Source organism: Linepithema humile, chromosome 4 (genome assembly GCF_040581485.1).
Source record: "Linepithema humile isolate Giens D197 chromosome 4, Lhum_UNIL_v1.0, whole genome shotgun sequence".
Classification (NCBI taxonomy): domain Eukaryota; kingdom Metazoa; phylum Arthropoda; class Insecta; order Hymenoptera; family Formicidae; genus Linepithema; species Linepithema humile.
In genome coordinates, this window is record NC_090131.1 from 1,860,555 (window position 1) to 1,879,139 (window position 18,585).

General features: G+C 34.7%; 1 protein-coding gene across 1 annotated transcript; it reads right to left on the reverse strand.

Annotated features, from left to right (window-relative positions):
- Nucleotides 1-2,641: 2,641 nt before the first annotated feature.
- On the reverse strand, nt 2,642-18,155 carry Cad88C (cadherin-88C). Its single transcript, XM_067353370.1, has 25 exons — nt 17,066-18,155; nt 13,286-13,554; nt 12,542-12,693; nt 11,332-11,715; nt 10,700-10,829; nt 10,066-10,433; nt 9,787-9,925; nt 9,435-9,690; nt 8,980-9,254; nt 8,568-8,893; nt 8,114-8,425; nt 7,752-8,025; nt 7,271-7,571; nt 6,869-7,064; nt 6,532-6,689; nt 6,263-6,444; nt 5,948-6,171; nt 5,671-5,859; nt 5,278-5,571; nt 4,949-5,188; nt 4,623-4,808; nt 4,336-4,472; nt 3,801-4,192; nt 3,219-3,483; nt 2,642-3,144 (listed from the first exon to the last, which is right to left on the reverse strand). Exons 2-25 carry the CDS (start codon nt 13,485-13,487, stop codon nt 3,036-3,038), a joined length of 5,691 nt encoding a protein of 1,896 aa, XP_067209471.1. The 5' UTR covers nt 13,488-13,554; nt 17,066-18,155; the 3' UTR covers nt 2,642-3,035.
- Between the last annotated feature and the right edge of the window lie 430 nt (nt 18,156-18,585).

The window sequence follows — 18,585 nt, forward strand, 5'->3', positions numbered from 1 at the left end:
TTTTACAAATAATTGATTATCATACATGGGGCCCATCAGATTTTATTCTTACATATACAATTTATATTCTTTACATTCGTCATGTATAAAATTTTCCAAAATTTTTCAGCAAAAATATCTACATATTTTACTCCATACAATTCGTATTTTATTTTTATTTGCGATGGACATTTCCCGTTAATGTCTTCTACCTTGACATTGCATAAATATTCTACCATGTGGCGGACGTAAAGTATTCAATGGAATATTTAGTATCAACTTCCTTGGTGGATCCATAATAAGAGTCTTGTTTGTTTAACGATGAAATGGGCTTTAACCCACCCACGCGTGCACCGTCTATATTTTTACCGGTCAGTGTCCACAGAACGATCGATTTCTCTTTTTCTTGCATTTGCAGGCTGTGCCGGTATCGCCGGATATTTGCGAGAAATCGATATCCGCGAACGCGATTGAAAATCCACGTGAACTTCTTCGTCGAATAGCTTGTAAATATATAATAAATAAATGCATGCTTGACTTGTGTATTGTGCCTGGCTGCCGCAAAGTTTCAGTGCACGTAAAAGATGTCGATATGTCTTGCCGATCGCATCGGCGTTTCGCTATAAATATACAATGACGATATCTCATTGTGGAATGGATAGAAGTCATTAACCCTCTAACTTTTCTGATGATATCTTTCGCGGAACTATATTAGAAGGAAAGTACATCTTATCTTTTAAATTTGTATTAAGAATCTTTCTCTGTTTTATAAAGGAACAAATCAAAGTGATTATTAATGTGCTTTTGACCGGAAAATTAAAGATCTTATCATTGCGTGCACTGCATTGAAACTTCACTCTATTAAGATCGCAAAACTCATTGTTGATAAAGTTTCATTAATATTTGAAAATTGTACATTTATTTATAATACGATTTTTAAATTATTATAGAATAATTAAAAGTAATTTAAGATAGAAGTTTTTTTTTATTCAAAAAGGATATATAAACTTACCTGAACACAGAGAATCACGAGATCGTCACACAGTTCATGTTTATACGAACACCCATTGATCACAGGTCGAATAAATTTTTTGGCGATGCCATAATGCACACATTTCAGAAATGAAAAGATTTGCAGTTCTGTTTTTTAGAAACGGTTCTTGAAAGTAACTTAATCCTCGCTTCAACGTTTTTAACATTATTCCTTTCACTATCTCTGTTTTTCTCATAAATAATCACTAATTTTTCCGTGTAAAGAGTTAAATTCTACGTTATCATACGTTTATCGTTTTTTTTTCGAGAATTACACTCGAAAGAAATCACCGAAACGTTTGACGAACAATCGTGACCCAAAGAGGACATTCTCAAGGATCGTGTGGAAGCACACTTCACGCGGCCACGTACGTCGCGCGTGTGAAAGGGTTGTACTGTTCAACCCCCACGTTGACGCGATTCTACAAGTCACGTGTACGTCACGAGCGGCGACCATCCCCTCCATCATAATTTCATAGATACATCTCGTTATCTGTAATTGGTGATGACTTTTAAATCAATTGCAATTTTCAAGTCAACAAAGAAATAACCACGCACTAAAATTGACCACTATTCTTTTTTATTTCCGCGATCGTATAAGATAGTACAAATATATTTTTTCAAAAGTATGGAAATATGACATTACCTGCAATTTTATTATAAAATTAAAGCAATTGTTTTTATTGATAATTTTGTCATTTTAATATTTAAATGTTATACGATGATAAGCACATTTTTCATTATTTCTTAAACTGATTAATGGTGTATTAAATTTTTTATTTATTGATAAAATATTATATAAAACAGTTTTGTGAATTTGTTGAAGTATATGTATTTAAAGTCTGTTCTATATATAGATGCGATACAAAAGAGTAATGCAACTTTGATGACTTAGTGTCCTGATCAGATAGTGTAATTAGGTATCAGATAGTAAAAGTTGTCACCCTTCTAATGTAGAGGGTTTCTTAACGCAGATTTGCGTGTCTATTAGGAATACTGATAATCATCGCAAGCCTAATTTCTGAGGATTACAGCTATAAAATTACGCATTGCTTTGTATTAATTAAAAAAATAATAACATCGATTACGAAATATAGTAGAATATTTAAAAACGAAAAAATATTTGAAGAAATAGAATTTAGTTTGAACAAAATTTAGAAAATTTTACTGCCAACAATTTCCATTAGCGGAACGACGCTATAATCGCGGATCTATATGGAAAGGGCAAGAGACGCCATAACGCCCTCAAGAGCTTAAAGACGCTTGTACGCGGGTGAGGTCGAACGCTGACCGGTCGGTTATATAGCCGCCTTAGATTAGCATGAGGTTGCACGCAACCCTGACGTTCAGGAAGACGATAAGGGAGTAGGTAGTTGTTTCCTCGGCTACCTGACTTTTCAACCCGTGACCTGCTAGACCCGTGCGTAGAAAATAACCGCAATTATTGTTTCCAGTACCTTATTTTCTGTCATATATGTTGCTACCGCCACGTGCCATAAATATAATCCATTTAATACTGGACAAAAAAGGGAAGGTTAATTTATTATTGACCGTATTTACTTCCGTGTAATTTTCACGCTCTTTATTTTAATCAAAAAAAACTTCTAACTAGGAATAAAAATATGGAATGTACTGAAAAAAAATCTTTATATTTGTCTATAAAAAATACAAAGGGTGTACAAAATTTGTTGTGCAAGTACCTAGTCGATGTTGATTAACATTAATGCATAAATTAATTCGCATATAAAACTCAGCACTCACTATAACAATACAATGTATCTCTTACATATCATACAGTATAAATTAAGAGTACATTATTTTTTATATACTGAACTCACGTGCGCTCTCACACATACAATAAATACTTTGCGAAAATGAAGTTGAAATTGCCGATAAGAAGTCGTACTATCTTTTTCGATCGATGCAACATAATTATTTACAAAATAATTTTGCATTGCATGCTACATCTAAATAATAGTGGCATAAATAATCAATCATTTATAATCTCGACACTTATCGATCCACTACAATTCTGTTGTTTCAATTTTCTTCCCCAAAGGATTGACGATATTGTGTCCCGTGTAAATCGGTGAATTTCTGCTAAAATCATTTTGAATATCGATACTCTCGGCACTGTAATAGCAGAAAATACATAAATATAAATTATATTTTGCATCATACGTTATATATATATAACGACGTCATACCTAGAAATAGTTGTAACTCTTGGCTCTATATAATATGGTTTGTCTTCGGCTCTTTGGTTAGTATTAGCTTCGTTCATCATGTCTTCGTTATTAAGTGCATTCTCATCAAGAGAATCTCTTTCGGATGTATGGCTGAACGATTCGTCGCTTTTGAACCACTCGTTTTCGTAAGCGTGCATCCATATGGGATTCGATCCTTCCACGCTATGTTTGTTCGTATTCGGAACGCGACCAGGACTTCGAATAAATTCCGAGTCTGACGCACCTTTCGGTTATCAAAATAGAACGATTTAAATATATCATTGAAATTATTTCGTGATATTTCCCGATTATAGCGAGATATTCTGTAGTGTTTCTCATAGAATATCATGTATTTATTATACAGGCAAATTAATTTTATATTTTAATTGTTAAAAAAATTATCTAGCAAGATTTTTACGATATTAGCAGCAATTCTTTTAATGTATATAAAATATGTTATATAAAAAGATATTATTTTTACAAAGATCTTTAAAAATGGGAAACAAAAGGAATTTAGGGAGTTGCACTAATGGAAATGGCACTATTTGCATTCAGATTTACCGAACGGTGATGCATTCGCCGCTTTCAGTTGCCTTCGGAAAGATGCTCTTTGAGACAAACACAAAGCGACACATAGAATCAGTAGGGCTCCTAGGAATAGAGTCAACGTGAGGAGCCAGAAAGTCGTGCCGGCTTGTTCGTACTGCACAAGCGGTTGAGGCTTTGCTGGCTGCGTGTCGAGGACGTTGAACTCTTTGAACAGATTGTCGAGTTTCTCGATGTTTCTGTCGACCAACTCGAGAACCTCGGATACTTCGAGAATCGAATTGTCCCGACGATTTACGAGATGCAAATATAAATCCGTTTTTGTTCTATCTACTGAACCGTCTTGATTTTCATGCACTTTATATTCATCAACATTAATGATAGCGCTCGTTACGTTGCCCAGAACTCTGCGAATGAAATATTTTAATATTAGATAACTTTAGATATTATTTAACTATTCAGATAGTTTTCTTATCCTCTGTTCTTTTATTTTAATTATAAAAATTCACAACTTTGCTTAATGCAAACATGCAAAATATATTACGCTTACTCTCGGAATGTGTCGATGTGACTTCGAACTTCTGGCGGGTGCTGGCGGAGAACAAAACGAACCCTTTGATCTTCCCGTAGCAAATAAATGAAAACTCTTGCGGTGTCTTGTAAACCATACGTATCATTAACGAGTACCTGCATTTATATAATATTATATCTCAATACTGAATTTTTTTTATGTAAAATAAGACATAAATTAAATGATGATAATCTCATGCAAAAATGAATTAGTAATGAAATAAGTACAGGTTTTAAAGATTTGTTCTGATAAAAAAATAGATTTACCATGAAATCAAAATAACCCTTCATTCCTCGCTGAGGATCGAAATTCAGACTCACTGCCCCGGTATCCTTATTTACAAGAAATGGTTGCAGTTGCATATCATCAAAACCTTCGGTTAACGTCATGTGAATTTTGCCTACTTGATAATAACTGAGTACAGCATTGTCGCCGATATCCGAATCAATTGCCTGTAATATGCATGCACGTATTAAACTTGCATGAAAAATGCTAGATAGTTTTAAGATTAAATATTAATTAATACACAGCGATGAAAACGCTTTATAACGCAAAAACATATCAGTGTAGGTACTTTTAGAAAACAATTTACCTTGACATGCATGAATTGCGTGCCAAAATCGGCCTCAGTGGTGACGCCGCCCGTAAAAATCTTGCTAGTAAATTGCGGAGCGTTATCGTTAATATCATCAACCCTTATGATGACTTGTAACAAGGTGTCATCCGTCTCGTTAAATGTCATTTTATTTTCTGGAACGGTCTTGCAATCTTCCGTTGCTTTAATAAGCAATACATGCTCTTCTTGCTGTTCTCTGTCCAGTATTTTGGCAGTCTAAACGATAGATTATATTAAGTTTTTTTTTAAATGACCAACAGATGAAAAGTGTAAATTGCTAATATATTATTTAGTAAGGAACTTACGCTTAGTTCGTGCTTATAGATATCTAAAACAAATAGTCCTTCGTTGTTCCCGCCAACTATGAAATAACAAACTTGCGTGGGAGGATCATCCAAGTCGTCCACTTCGTCCTTATCGATCGTTTCCGGAAGTAAAATGATCTCCGATCCGGGAGATTGTTCCTCCGTGAAGTTGATATTAAAAATTTTCACTAGAAACTGCGGCTCGAAATCATTGATATTCCGCACGTAAATAATTAAATCGAGATCCGAACTTAGAGGCGTCGGCGTACCTAAGTCGTACGCTTCGATTCGTATCTATATTAGAGATACATTTTTAAAATAATTAATTAAAATGATATAAAACAGAATAATTAATTATTAATTTGCATCTTACATTTTTATACTTTTACATACCTCGTATAGTTTCTGCGTTTCTCTATCGAGTGGTAACTTTAAAGATATCACGCCGGTCCTCTCGTCGATGCGGAAAGTTCTCCAATGACCCGCAAGGTCCTGTTTTAACCGATAATGCACGTCGCCGTTTAATCCTGTATCGTCATCTCTCGCCTCGATTTGAATAATCGGACTTCCCACTGTTACGTTCTAAAATCATTCCATGACATTGTACCGTTAATATCATCTCGTGTGAATAAAAAATACCGCATTATGCAAATTGGCCAGCGGCACGAACCTCTGGAACACGAATTGTGGTGTTGTGTTGAGGACTGATGAACACAGGGGGATTATCATTGTAATCCGTGACACAAATTTCCAAAATTCCATTATCCTTATGGGACGGCGTTCCCAAATCGCGCGCTTCAATATTTAATGTGTAATTTCCGAATTTTCCTCGTAGCGACTGTGCGGCCTTTATCTTTGCCGTCCAATAATCAATTTGTTCCAATATAAATAAATCTGTTGATCAATATTTTATTAATATCATCCAGCATCATTACTGACGCTGATAAATATTGAATCGAACAACATTTGAAAATTAATTACGCACTTAATTCATTTCCCGAAGTTATCTTAATTATGGCGCGCCCATTTTGCGTTGTTGGATCATCGGCATCTTTCACTTTTATGATGTAAATTAAATCGCGTATGTCATGAAACTCTGATATCGAGACGCAGCTTTGAGGTGTGTCCATTTTCGGAGCATTGTCATTCACATCGGCAACTGTTACCCTGAAACAGCCCTTTGTTTTATAATAATACCGCTTTAATAGCTTCGCGACTTGTATTTAAATTGTGTCTGAAAGCTATGGAACATACTGAATCTGTTTAAACGCGTTTCGAGATTCCCCGGCCGTATATCCAAACTGATAATTATCCCAAGCTTCTATAACTAGAACGTAATTATGTCTGCTCTCCCAATCTAGAATATCAGCCACTGTTAACGATCCAGTTTCTGGGTGAATAGCAAAAGTCCCCTGTTCGAAATATAACATTTTATTATAATAGTGTGTATAATTAAAATAATTATTACACTACAATTTAATTTTACCTTTAAATAACATAATCATTTTAATATGTCATTTAAAGGTGAAATTCAGTTAAATTTAATTAATTTAATTAAATTAAATTAAAGTTATGAATTTGTATTTTTTACCTGGGATGACATTCTGTCTAAAAGATAGGTGATTTTTCCATAATCTCCGCTATCGGGATCTGCCGCTTGTATGACGGCAATTTCCATGCCAATTTTTGAGTTCTCCATGACAGTTACACTGCTGACATTTGATATAAAATACGGATTATTGTCGTTCTCGTCTAACACTTGAACGTATACTTCCGATAAGCTTGATCTACAAAATAATTTACATAATTTAATTAATCGTTTGTAGAAACATTATTAATCAGATATCGCAAATTATTTTCCAAATTAAATATAACAAATTAGAAAATTATATAGAGAAAGAAATTAATAGAAGAGAATAGAGAAATTAATATAAATTTATCCAAGCTCGAAATAATATAGTAACACATAATTTTTTAATCGCGCAATTCTCACCGAGGCGGAATTCCAGAATCCGTGGCTTTAACCGTTAAATTAAGCCACGAATATAGTTCTCTGTCAATTTTACTAGCGACGACCATTTCTCCGGTCTCAGAATCCAGATGCACGAGATCAGTTATCTCTTTCGGGCCTTGTAAAGAATATGTGATGCTACGATTTTTGTCAGCGTCGTCAGCAACGATATTCGCGATATTAATTCCATTTTTGCTGTTTTCGGTGACGGAGCGTCTGTAAAAGGGTCTCCGGAACTTGGGATTGTTGTCGTTCTCATCTTCGATAATTATGTTCAGCGTGGCTGCAAACATTTTCGTAGCATTATTATTGCATTCTGATATTAAAAAATAAAAGAATACGTTTACTACAAACATATATATTTTTACAATTACACAGTGATAAACTGTTCAGATATTTGTCTGAAAAATATTTGGTGAAAAGTCTCACTACTTTTACTTACAAAAGAATTTGTTATACTCACCAGACGCAGTTTGCAAACCTCTTACTGCGGCCAAATCTTCAACTACGAGTCCCAGTCTAATAGTTTCTACTCTTTCTCTGTCTAACAGTTTTACTATGCGCAGCAGCCCATCAATTGGATTTAACTTCAACGCTGCTAAGTAATCGTACTCCTGTGTTTTGATCAAAGTGCCTTCCTCATTTCGCGCTTCCGATGAGTTAGGATCCACTTGATAACGTAATATTGGAGCTACATCAGGATCTTGAGCTACTACGCGATAAACATATTCGCCAACCTAATAATTTATGTATTTATCAATATTTTTCCGACAAATATTATAATGCATATTTTTGTATATCAGATAAATATCATTGATAACATACTTTCATGTTTTCTCTAAAAGTAACAGTTCCGGGATCAATGAATACAGGCGGTTTATTATTAACATCTAAGATCGTGATGTTCACGAGAACTTGAGCCGTGCGCTGAATCTCCGTGCCGCTATCGATAGCAATAACATTTAAGTTATATCTCGTCGTCTTTGGCGACGTTAGATCAGGATCTAAATTCGAGCCCGGCGCTACTTGGATCACGCCTGTTTCAGGACTAATTACGAACTTGTCCCCAGCTCCGCTCTGAATTCTGTAAACTAACTTGTTATTGGGCGACGATTGATCCTTGTCCCAAGCCTTTACCTGTGAATAATTTTTTATTTATTATTTATCGGATAATTTTTAATTATTAATTAAATATTTTAATTTTTTCACATTTCTATTTACAATTTTATGACATTTTTTTACATTATACATATATATAATATTATTAATAATTACGTACTTGCACAACACTCGTGCCACCCGGAAAATCTTCGGGTATACTCATTTTATACGACATTCTTTCGAAGACCGGCGCATTATCGTTAACGTCTCTCAAATAAATAATCAGGGAAACGTCAGAAGTCAAACTCGGCGTGCCCATATCTCTGGCTCTCACTGTCAATTTCAATGAACGTATTATCGTTTCTCTGTCCCCTTGATGAATAGGCAGAGCCTCGTAATCCATAGGACGGGCGGGTGTCACAATGCCGCGTTTCGGATCGATTGTAAAATTTCGGGAGAATTCGCTCGATACTAAAGCGTAAACTATCTCACTATTTCGCGTTCCTGTGGATACATAACGCATGTAAAATAAGCAGAGATGTATAAATTATTTCTGCAAATTTTTTTTTGCTTATTAAACGTTATCTCACCGTTCAAATCCTTATCGGATGCTTCGACGACTAGAGGTGCTTCAAAGTGATCCTCATTTTCCAGCAATACCGCTTCGTATTTGTTTTGTATAAATATAGGTGCGTTATCGTTAAGATCGTCAATATTAATTATCAGTTGTGCGGTGTTGCGATTTCCTTTTCCGAAATCGTCTCGTGCTTCGACCGTGATATGATGTTGAGCTACTAATTCCCGATCGAAGCTTGGTCCGGAATGTTTGACAGTAATCACACCGGTAAGAGCGTCCATTGTCAATCTATAATAAAAACAAACGTTATTATGAATAAAATAGTTACTGCGATTTTATAATTTTAATATTTTTTGCTATCGATATAGTTGTTTTGTAACTATATTGATTAATAAAAAGATTTCCTCAATATTTTTTTTATATATTAAAATTATAATGTGATTTAAAAAATTATTTTTATCATCTTACGCGTATGCAATGCTACCGCTTAAAGTTGTATATCGTATTCCATGCGTTCCAAAGTTATCGCTGTCTTCATCCAAGGCTTGCACCCAAGCTACAGTAGTTCCTTCAGGACAATTCTCTGGTATCGAGACTTCGTAAACACTTTTCGTGAATTCCGGATAATTGTCATTTTGATCTTTTATGAAAACCGTAACTGGTACCTCGCTGTACTTCGGCGAAATCGGCGTGTCTTCTTTCGCGACGAGAGTAAAATTTACCACTGCAAGAATTAAATCAAATTTTGCATATGCACAATACAATTAGTAGTGCATATAATTTAGTCAATAAAAATAGAACTATACTGCTGTTATTTTACCTGATATTTTTTCAAAATCAAGTTTACTCGGATCCTTAACGCGTATTAGAAAAGGCGCCTCGTTGATCCCACGAGATGGTGTTACATCGAATATTCCAGCATTACCTTTGATAAATATATTAAAGGTGCCATTGGAACCCTGAAAAGTTCACCGCACTTATAAAAGACATTCTCAAAATTTATAAGAAAAAGGTTACACTAGGAAATAATATTTTTTAAAATCTTTTTTATGCAAATTTAGAAATTCTGAAAATAATAGTTTAACAATTCCTAATTTACCAAGTCATGATCAAAGATTTCCGGTACGGCATCGCCGATAAAGGTGACCGGGGTGTTTTGCGGCGCATTCTCGTTTATTTCGGCATGGTACATCATGCTTCGAAACGTTGGCGTCTCGTCATTTTCGTCAGTAAGAATGATAGTGACTTCGGTACTGACAGACGGCGGCGGATTAACTTTCGATACTTCTCTTACTGTAATTTCTAAAATGAAAGTGCCATCGCTATTCTCGTCGGCCTCTCTATCCAATTGCGCTATGGTGAACACGAGGCCAGAAGTGGCATCAATATCGAACAGACCCCTCGGTCCCTTCGTGATGCTATACGTCACTCTGTTATTTATCCCCTTATCACCATCCACGGCACGAACTGCAACGAGATTTATTGTCGAAGACAAAAGTGCTTTATATGTGGCACGTGTGCGTGCAAATAACACTATGATTCGAACGGAATTCCATATTAATTAGAAAAAAAAATTAGATGAGAAATGTTAATGCTATTACATTTTTATTAGTGCCTTGTTTTAATAAGACAATTTTTTCCACTCCACACAAATCTATTCCGTTATTTATTAATTTTATTAGCACATAAATTAAATCTAATTTTCTGTTTAAATCGCGAGATATAATGCTGACCTTGCAAAACGGATGTACCAGTTCTAACATTCTCGCTAATTCTTGCGACAGGCGTCATGGCTATGAATTCCGGCGGTTGATCCTCCACATCCTGCACTTTGATCAGAATCGCGGTTGTTCCCGTATTTACCTGAAATAATTAAGTATATAAATAAACTGCTTTAGGAAGTTTTTCTTAAGTAAATGACTATAATAAATAACTGTAACGACGGCCATGTAGATAGCCATCTCCTTGGCATTGTTCACCCTTCACTGCGCTCGAATTTGCCGGAAAAGGTCACTGAACTATCCCATAAACATAGGGGCCATACGGGTTTTATCTACGAAATATTCGCGCATCGCGCAGATAACACCCGTATAATTGGCGGAAAGATCAGCACACAAACATGTATTCCAGATTCTAGATATTAGTTGCGTAACATTGAACAATATTTATAAGAAAACCACCAGAAAAAAGAACCAAACGAGCACAAAAAATATTACAATTATGTAGATAGAACTATACATCACACTAATAATAATATTTGTAAAAATAAAATAATAGTTCAGTTTTGTTGCCGTTTACGATATCGCGCACATCAGAGCGAATAATATTATTCAATCGTAATATACAAATTTAACAAAACATATACCTTTTCATTTATCGCGCGGTCTACGGCCAGGACTCGCAGTTGGTACAGATACTTTCGTTCGTAGTCCAAAGAACCGACCAAGCGTATAACGCCCTTGCCATTGACGGTCGATATGCTGAAAACGTTGTTATCGCCGTCCAGCTCTTGAAGGTAATACACTACTTGACCATGAGCACCCAAATCGGCGTCGGTAGCTTCCACCGTCGTTAGGACTCCTCCTGCACGCGCGTCTTCCCGAAGTGTTAAGGAGGTGGGATGCGGACGAAAAATCGGTACATTATCATTAATGTCCTCGACCACAAGCAACAGACTTTGTGTGATAAAGTTCCCTTCTCCCAGTCTTCCATCCGTCAATGTTAACACGAGCGCGTACTCATCTCTCATCTAATAGAGCATGAATAATTCGATGTCAAATTATGTCTGAGCAAAATTATACAGGACCACTCTTGTATATAAATTACTGGAAATACAAAGTAAACTTTCGAATACTTAACTTGAGCTTTAGCAACGCATAAGAAAGTAAACGGAAACTAAAGTATATACGCGTAATCTAAACCGAGCACGAACATCGCAGATATTAAAAATTTTACCATCGTCCGTGATGATTATGTTCCAAACGCAAGCACTATCATTGACGATAGAAAGTTAATTTCAGACCCATGTTACTTCACGCGTATGCCGATGGTGGCTGTAAATGACAGCTTTGCGTCGTGGATTCTTGTGAAGATGATCAGTCACAAATTATGTTTGTCTCTCTTGTTGATACTTAAATTTCTCTTTAACGACTTCGACATTGTTAGACTGTGACTAGCAGATCAGTGAAAGAAGAATTAAGGCGCGTAAATCGCTCATGCAAAACGAAAATAAGTACGATGTTGAGACAAAAGTAAGCATTATTGCGGTATTCTTCGCGTATTATCTTTCTTTCTTAGCGACGTTGATTAGTCACTGTTTTTTTAGCAATTGACTTCTTTAAATATTTATTTGTTATTGAAATTAAAATTTGTTACAATTTTATTTTAACTTTACCATCTATAACTTCATAATTTTAACAAGACTATTTGATTTGCTAAATACGAGAGATGATTGGTTCAAAATTTTTGCAATCTAAATATGTTTTTGAATAATTTAAGAATTTAAGAATTAGGCATTTATTAGTCGCGTAATTTTATTGCTAAATATATAAAAAATTTTAGATTTTGAATATTACCTCTCTGTCTAGCAATTTATTTAAATAAATGTTGGCTTTATTGGAACCAAAGTTTTCGACTCGAATCACATCGCTACCAGGCTGATCTCGAACGCCGAATGTCAGAATATCACTATCTGGGTCGAAACCTTTGAGTCTATAAATTAGACTGCCTGCAAAAAATTTTTTTTATTTAATGACATTTGCAAATTAGAGTATTTGAAAAAATATGTGATTGCCGAATTAACGACAAAAATGTTGAAGTTTCAATTTTTCGACACAATAAAGGTTATTAAGATACATATTTTTGTAACACATTTAAACATAACTATTTGTTCAAAGAAAGAATACTATAAAAGCAAAAAAGAAATATTAATTACAAGTTCTATTTACGTAGTTGAAAACAAAGCAGCAACGGTTCGTAAAACGGTGCTTGAAAGTCGATGCATTAAACTAGTAATAAATTTTGTGATCCGTGGCCGACCGTAACACTAACGCGTGTATACATTAATACGCTCTTCGTGAGCATCAGAGTTGAACATGCAGTTCAATAACACAACAATAATTAAGTTTCGATGACGATAAATTCTTTTAGTCTAATTGTGTTTTTTTCACAGTGATGCTATCTCACAAATTGCTGATAAAAACGAACAATATTTTATAAATTTATGATCTATGAAATTATAAGAGAGTTTGTGTCTACTTAAAGTTAAATTTTGTTTAAAAATAGAGCAAGTTTTTTTAAAAAAATATGATAATCTTTACCAATTGGAGTCTCAGGTCCCTCCTTAAATTTGAGTACGATTTCGGTTTGTCCATCTATGAGGAATCTGGGAGGATTGTTTCTAGCCGAGCAGTGTGTCACTAAATATCCAAACACAAAGTATAGCAATTCTACTTTAAACCGGCTTCTTTTACACGATCGCAATAGCCAGGAAGACGATCTCGCTTGCTTATCCGACGTCATCTTGGTCGAACGATACTTTTAATCGGCATGATTCTTTTCGCAAAATATTAGATCAGTTCTCAGTCTCCTGAAATAATGCATAATCGTGCAATTATTGGCAAGAATATTACTACAAGTTATTTATAACAAAATTTATACTATTTAAAATAAAATATAGGTCTTGACTGAAAGTTCGAGCTAAGAAGTAGAGAATTCATAAATAAGGTAGAATGTGAAAGCGTGATGCGTTATTATATTTAATCATATTAATTTTTTTGCATTTTCCGCGGGCTTCAATATATTTCATTTCACACATATGCAATCTATTTATTTGCTGTATTTAGTTTGATAAACTAGTAAACCGGTATTCACGCTGAGTGGTTGCTTTCTCCTCGGTAAAACGTCGTCTTGATGCAATGTCAAGAGTATCTCGTCGCGAACGATCACGAAGATTAAACCGGAGTGAAAGCTTGCCGGAAGAAGCGACGTTTTCTCACGATGCTTAAATTGTGACGTACAACCGTATTACGGATTAAAAGAATGATTTTCGCAACTATATAGATCTCCGCTACTCGTTACGCAAGGTGTATATAATAGCTCGATTCTTTTAAAATCTTACACACAGCTAATGAAGCGATGATAATGTATAATAATATCAGAATCTTGAGAAAAAAATACTATTATTAAAACAAGTCAATTTTCGCCAAAAGTAATTTCATGGAGTTTATAAAGTCATACAGCTAAAAGCCATTCCGAAACGCTAAAGAAACTTTGAGGAACAAATAACAAAATTATATTTTTTTATTTAACTCCAAGTTGATTTAATTTCAGAAAGAAAATTTTTATGTACAACGTAATTATGGAAAGATGTACAAAGTTGGGTGAAAATTAAAATAAGTAACGATCTCATTGTTTTAATAAAGCAAAATTGATTCAAATTAATTAGGAAATTTGTGCTTAAAAGCACATCCGATAGTTTTAACACAACATTTGACAAAACTTGGCAGTTACACGGAAGAAATGTTCGCACTGATCCGTGCTTGTGTGAGAACTCCCTTTTAGGATAGTTTGACACTTAAGAAACACTGAGTGAGTACGCCGAACGGTGCTCCTCTTGCCAACAGAGTGTATCGGCCACGCTCTTGACTTTTAAGACTCTGCTAAATAACAGGCTAGTGCGAGGCAGCTCGATGTGCGATGTACACGAATATTCAAATGTGCACGCTGCTACGTGCGCTATCTGATTTTAAACGAATAAAAACGACAGCCTCCATACAGGAAGCAAATTTTTCATTATTCTGCATGAATATTGATAAGAATTATTATGTAATACGATTTTCGTCTGTGATGATCATCTGATTTTAAGCGATATTTATATGTACATTTTTAAAACAATTTTTAAGATCTTATATCACGATTACTACATAATTATTACGATTTCTATATAATTTTGTGGCATAATATATGCAGTTTCTTTCAGCATCGCCAAATATTGTTTTGTATTAAAACTTTTGCTCAGTGTTATCACAGTTTTATTATATAATTAATTACTATTATATAATTCATCAACTTTGTTAGCTTATTTATTTACAAGTATAATATTTGAGTACATAGCATGAAGAAGATCGCGTGACTAAAATTTTCTTTAAAAACTAAACTCCTCGCTGCATTCACCTTCGCGAAATTCTTCAAGAAGATTGATCAATAATATCATCGCTCTAAATAGAATAATTTCATTGTTCAACAACTGGCAGTTTTCACTTTCAACGCAAACTATTCGTACAGCGATGATCCCCATGAGTCTCTGAAAAGAGTAACTTGTATCTGCATAAAGGAAGTTTTCTCTATGCATGCTGGTTCGAATAAAGGGGCAGTAAGGTCGTATTTCCAGTGGGGGCTGTCACGAGGTGCGTGACGTCATTTCCTACACCTGCCATGCATGCTTCCGAATGATAACACTGTCCGGGATATTGACATACACCCATAATACTGTCTGTTGCCCAGCCAACCCCATACAAAATTTCCTCGCGTGACGAGCTCCATCATACTACAAGCACATGCGTAAAAGATCTTTTCGGTGAGTGCGAACACGCCAGTTGTCTGTGATATCGATACGATATTTCTTTTTGCGTACGCTTTAATACTCAGTCTACGAAAACAAGAATGAAAACTTTTTAATTAAATTTTCTAGAGTTTTTATTTTTCAGATTTAAGTATTTTTATTTAAAGAAATATTAATTTAAAAAATATTCTCTTTAACTTTTTATTCAATATTTGTAATCCAGTAAATTAATGTATAGAAAGAACACATATAATACAGAAACGTTAGTATTTCCATTAATAAAAGTTCGCCGATTATGGGGTTACCTATTATTCTGTGGTTACATCTGGTGTTACGACAGTAGACAGATGTTACTGTGAAAGAAGCATATAAGTAAAATGAATTTCCTTTTCACACTGCAGCACAACGAAACGTTACTCGTGGGAGTGAAATTAGCAGTGTGTTGTCTCGTAGGAATAATTACAATGAGATACAATGGCATGATTATTGAAAGAGAAAAGATCTTATTTCATAAGATCATAACAAGATGCATAACTGATTGTGAGTTAAAGCGCGATTGCACTCTTGCGTCATGAGCATTCTCGTTTAATAACTAATATGTCGTCATAAGGAAATTTGGGTCAGTTACTAACAATCGCTAACTATCCAGTGATTAGCTGCATCAACGTTTAATTTTTGATTCCGTAATAAACGGAAGTCACGGCATAAGTGAATAGCATGCAGGAAAAAAACACATGAATACATTTAGATTCGTAATAATCAATTATATTTTATAATAATTTTAATTTTTGCAAATAATTTTAAATCTATTTTTATCTAACACTCATATGTTTAATTATTATGAAAGTTATGGAATAGAAAATGGAAAGCCACAATTAAGGTCTTTTTATGGTGGAAATAATAAGTTTGTTATTTTTACTTTTATGTGTTTCATACACCATAGTAATTTTAATAATTTTAATTTTATCTTAATTATGCATATTTCTTTTGCTTCTTATTGAAATTTTTATCGAATATTAATTATATGATGATAAGTATAAACGAAAGGCGTGCTTTATAGTTCGCAAGGCCAGTTATCGAAGATTAACTAACAATACCTTTGATTCCGCGAATGAAACTTTGAGCAGTGGTGTCAGATAAGCATTAATTGCACGTCAGATTCGTGAGATTTCACACTGGCATAATTCGTACCAGGACGTCGACTGTGATGGACGTGCTGTCTGTCAATGTCACGTTTTAAAGTTCTGCGGAACTTTCTAAAAAATTGCGAACCGACTACGGTCACAATCAAATCCGATAAAAGAGACAATTAAATTTATCAAAATCAAGAGGATAAAGTAAATACCCACGGATTTTAACTAAATCCTATAAGTAATCCTGCAAATCAATATGTAAATTTGAAAACGTTGAAATGTGTTTGAAGCATTTTTTTAATATACGAGAAACAAAAGTCTAATTTGATTAAAATGAAGGCTTGGACTATCAGAATCGCGCGTATACAACAGCAAGTGTTTGTTCGCAAATGTCTTTGACTTACCAGAATTTTTGTACAGTGTACAATGGCGGGAACAGCGCTTCGTTGTATGTTTCTGTGATAAAAATGATCGTCTTTATTCACACAATTGTCTTATCGTAACTTCACGTTGTCAGCGCTACGTAAGCGTAATTGCTAAACGTGCAAAATGTATTTACATATTCAATTATGTCTGTAAACCGTGTGTTCACAAATTGGGTTGATTTATCATCGTCGATTCGTTGTATACTATATTATCGATGAAACACTAAAGTAACGCAGATATTTTTTTAACTGCATCACTATCGCGTTATTTCAGCACTGCACACATAATGACGAAAAGCGATTTACTATAATTTAATTGTTTAAATCACTGTCACTAGATTCACAAAAATCTTTTCAACGCACTTGGTAGCCATTCAAATTTGAAACAACACCTTTTGCAGTTTATTAATCAGTACGAATCAGAAACAAAAATTTACATTATCCGATGTTATGAGTAAAACTTTTTTGTAACTTTTTTTCCATTGTAATACTTTTTGCACATAATATTTTATTGCTGTCTCCAAGTTCGATGCAATTAACAGTTTGTAAATAGAAAATCTCTTTTTACGATCACGAAAATAAACTGGCAAATGAGTCCGCCAAATTTTCATAGAACCTTGTCGCCGGCCAATTGGCCGTGAGCGCGAGCTCACTCACCTGTCCGAGTGAGCTTACGATAGTAAACTGAAGGTTCGAACGAAGCCAGCGTGGTTCCCGTCGGGAGAGCGCAGATCGTTGCCTGGCATTCGTTCTGTGGCGTGAGCACTGACCGTGCACAGAACACCACAAAACGTACGGTTGTTCCAAGTTAAATTCAGCCCATCGTGCTCCCCGAGGCGTGCACGAGGGGGTTCCCCTCTTCCCTCCCCGTCGCAACCTCCGGTCACCTGTGCCACCTCACCGCACCGCAGGGGAAGATATATTTTGTAAGAATAGTGGGATACCGCCCGGAGATCGTCGATCGTTGATGGGAAGGAAGCGGTAGCGCGATTATTAGCGTAATGGTACAATCTTCCGTCGGATGTATTCCGTAGGATCGCGATAACATATTATTAATAAGGATTTTTCAACCTTAAATGCACGGTTTTGTTGACTTACGAAGAATAAAATAATAATAATTCCAAGAAAAGACAAAAGCTTGGAAATTATATAATTATATAAAAATGCTATAACAAAAATATATTGTAAAATTTTTTTAAATATTTTCGGATCAATAACGTCAGTTTACTCTTCCACTCAAAAAAATGATCTTGCAATAATAGCTAAAATTTTCTAGGTGTAAAAAATTAACTAAAACAGATAAATGATTAGCAACTAATTACTTAATCAGTTTAGATGACAGAAACAGAATATATATCTGTATTGTTTGTGAACTTTAAAAAGAAAGTTTCTCTAAAGCGCCTATCTATATAAGATCAATCACGTGTTAAATCATGCAATGAATAACATTTAGCAATGGTACCTAAATTTTTCAGAAGCTATTGCTAGAACATTACTGC

Coding starts and splice junctions, on each gene's coding strand:
- Cad88C (XM_067353370.1), bottom strand. CDS start 13,487: ATGACGTCGGATAAGCAAGCGAGATCGTCTTCCTGGCTATTGCGATCG. Junction 6,445..6,531: donor AACGCGTTTAAACAGATTCA/GTATGTTCCATA, acceptor GGGCTGTTTCAG/GGTAACAGTTGCCGATGTGA. Junction 6,172..6,262: donor AACTTCGGGAAATGAATTAA/GTGCGTAATTAA, acceptor ATTGATCAACAG/ATTTATTTATATTGGAACAA.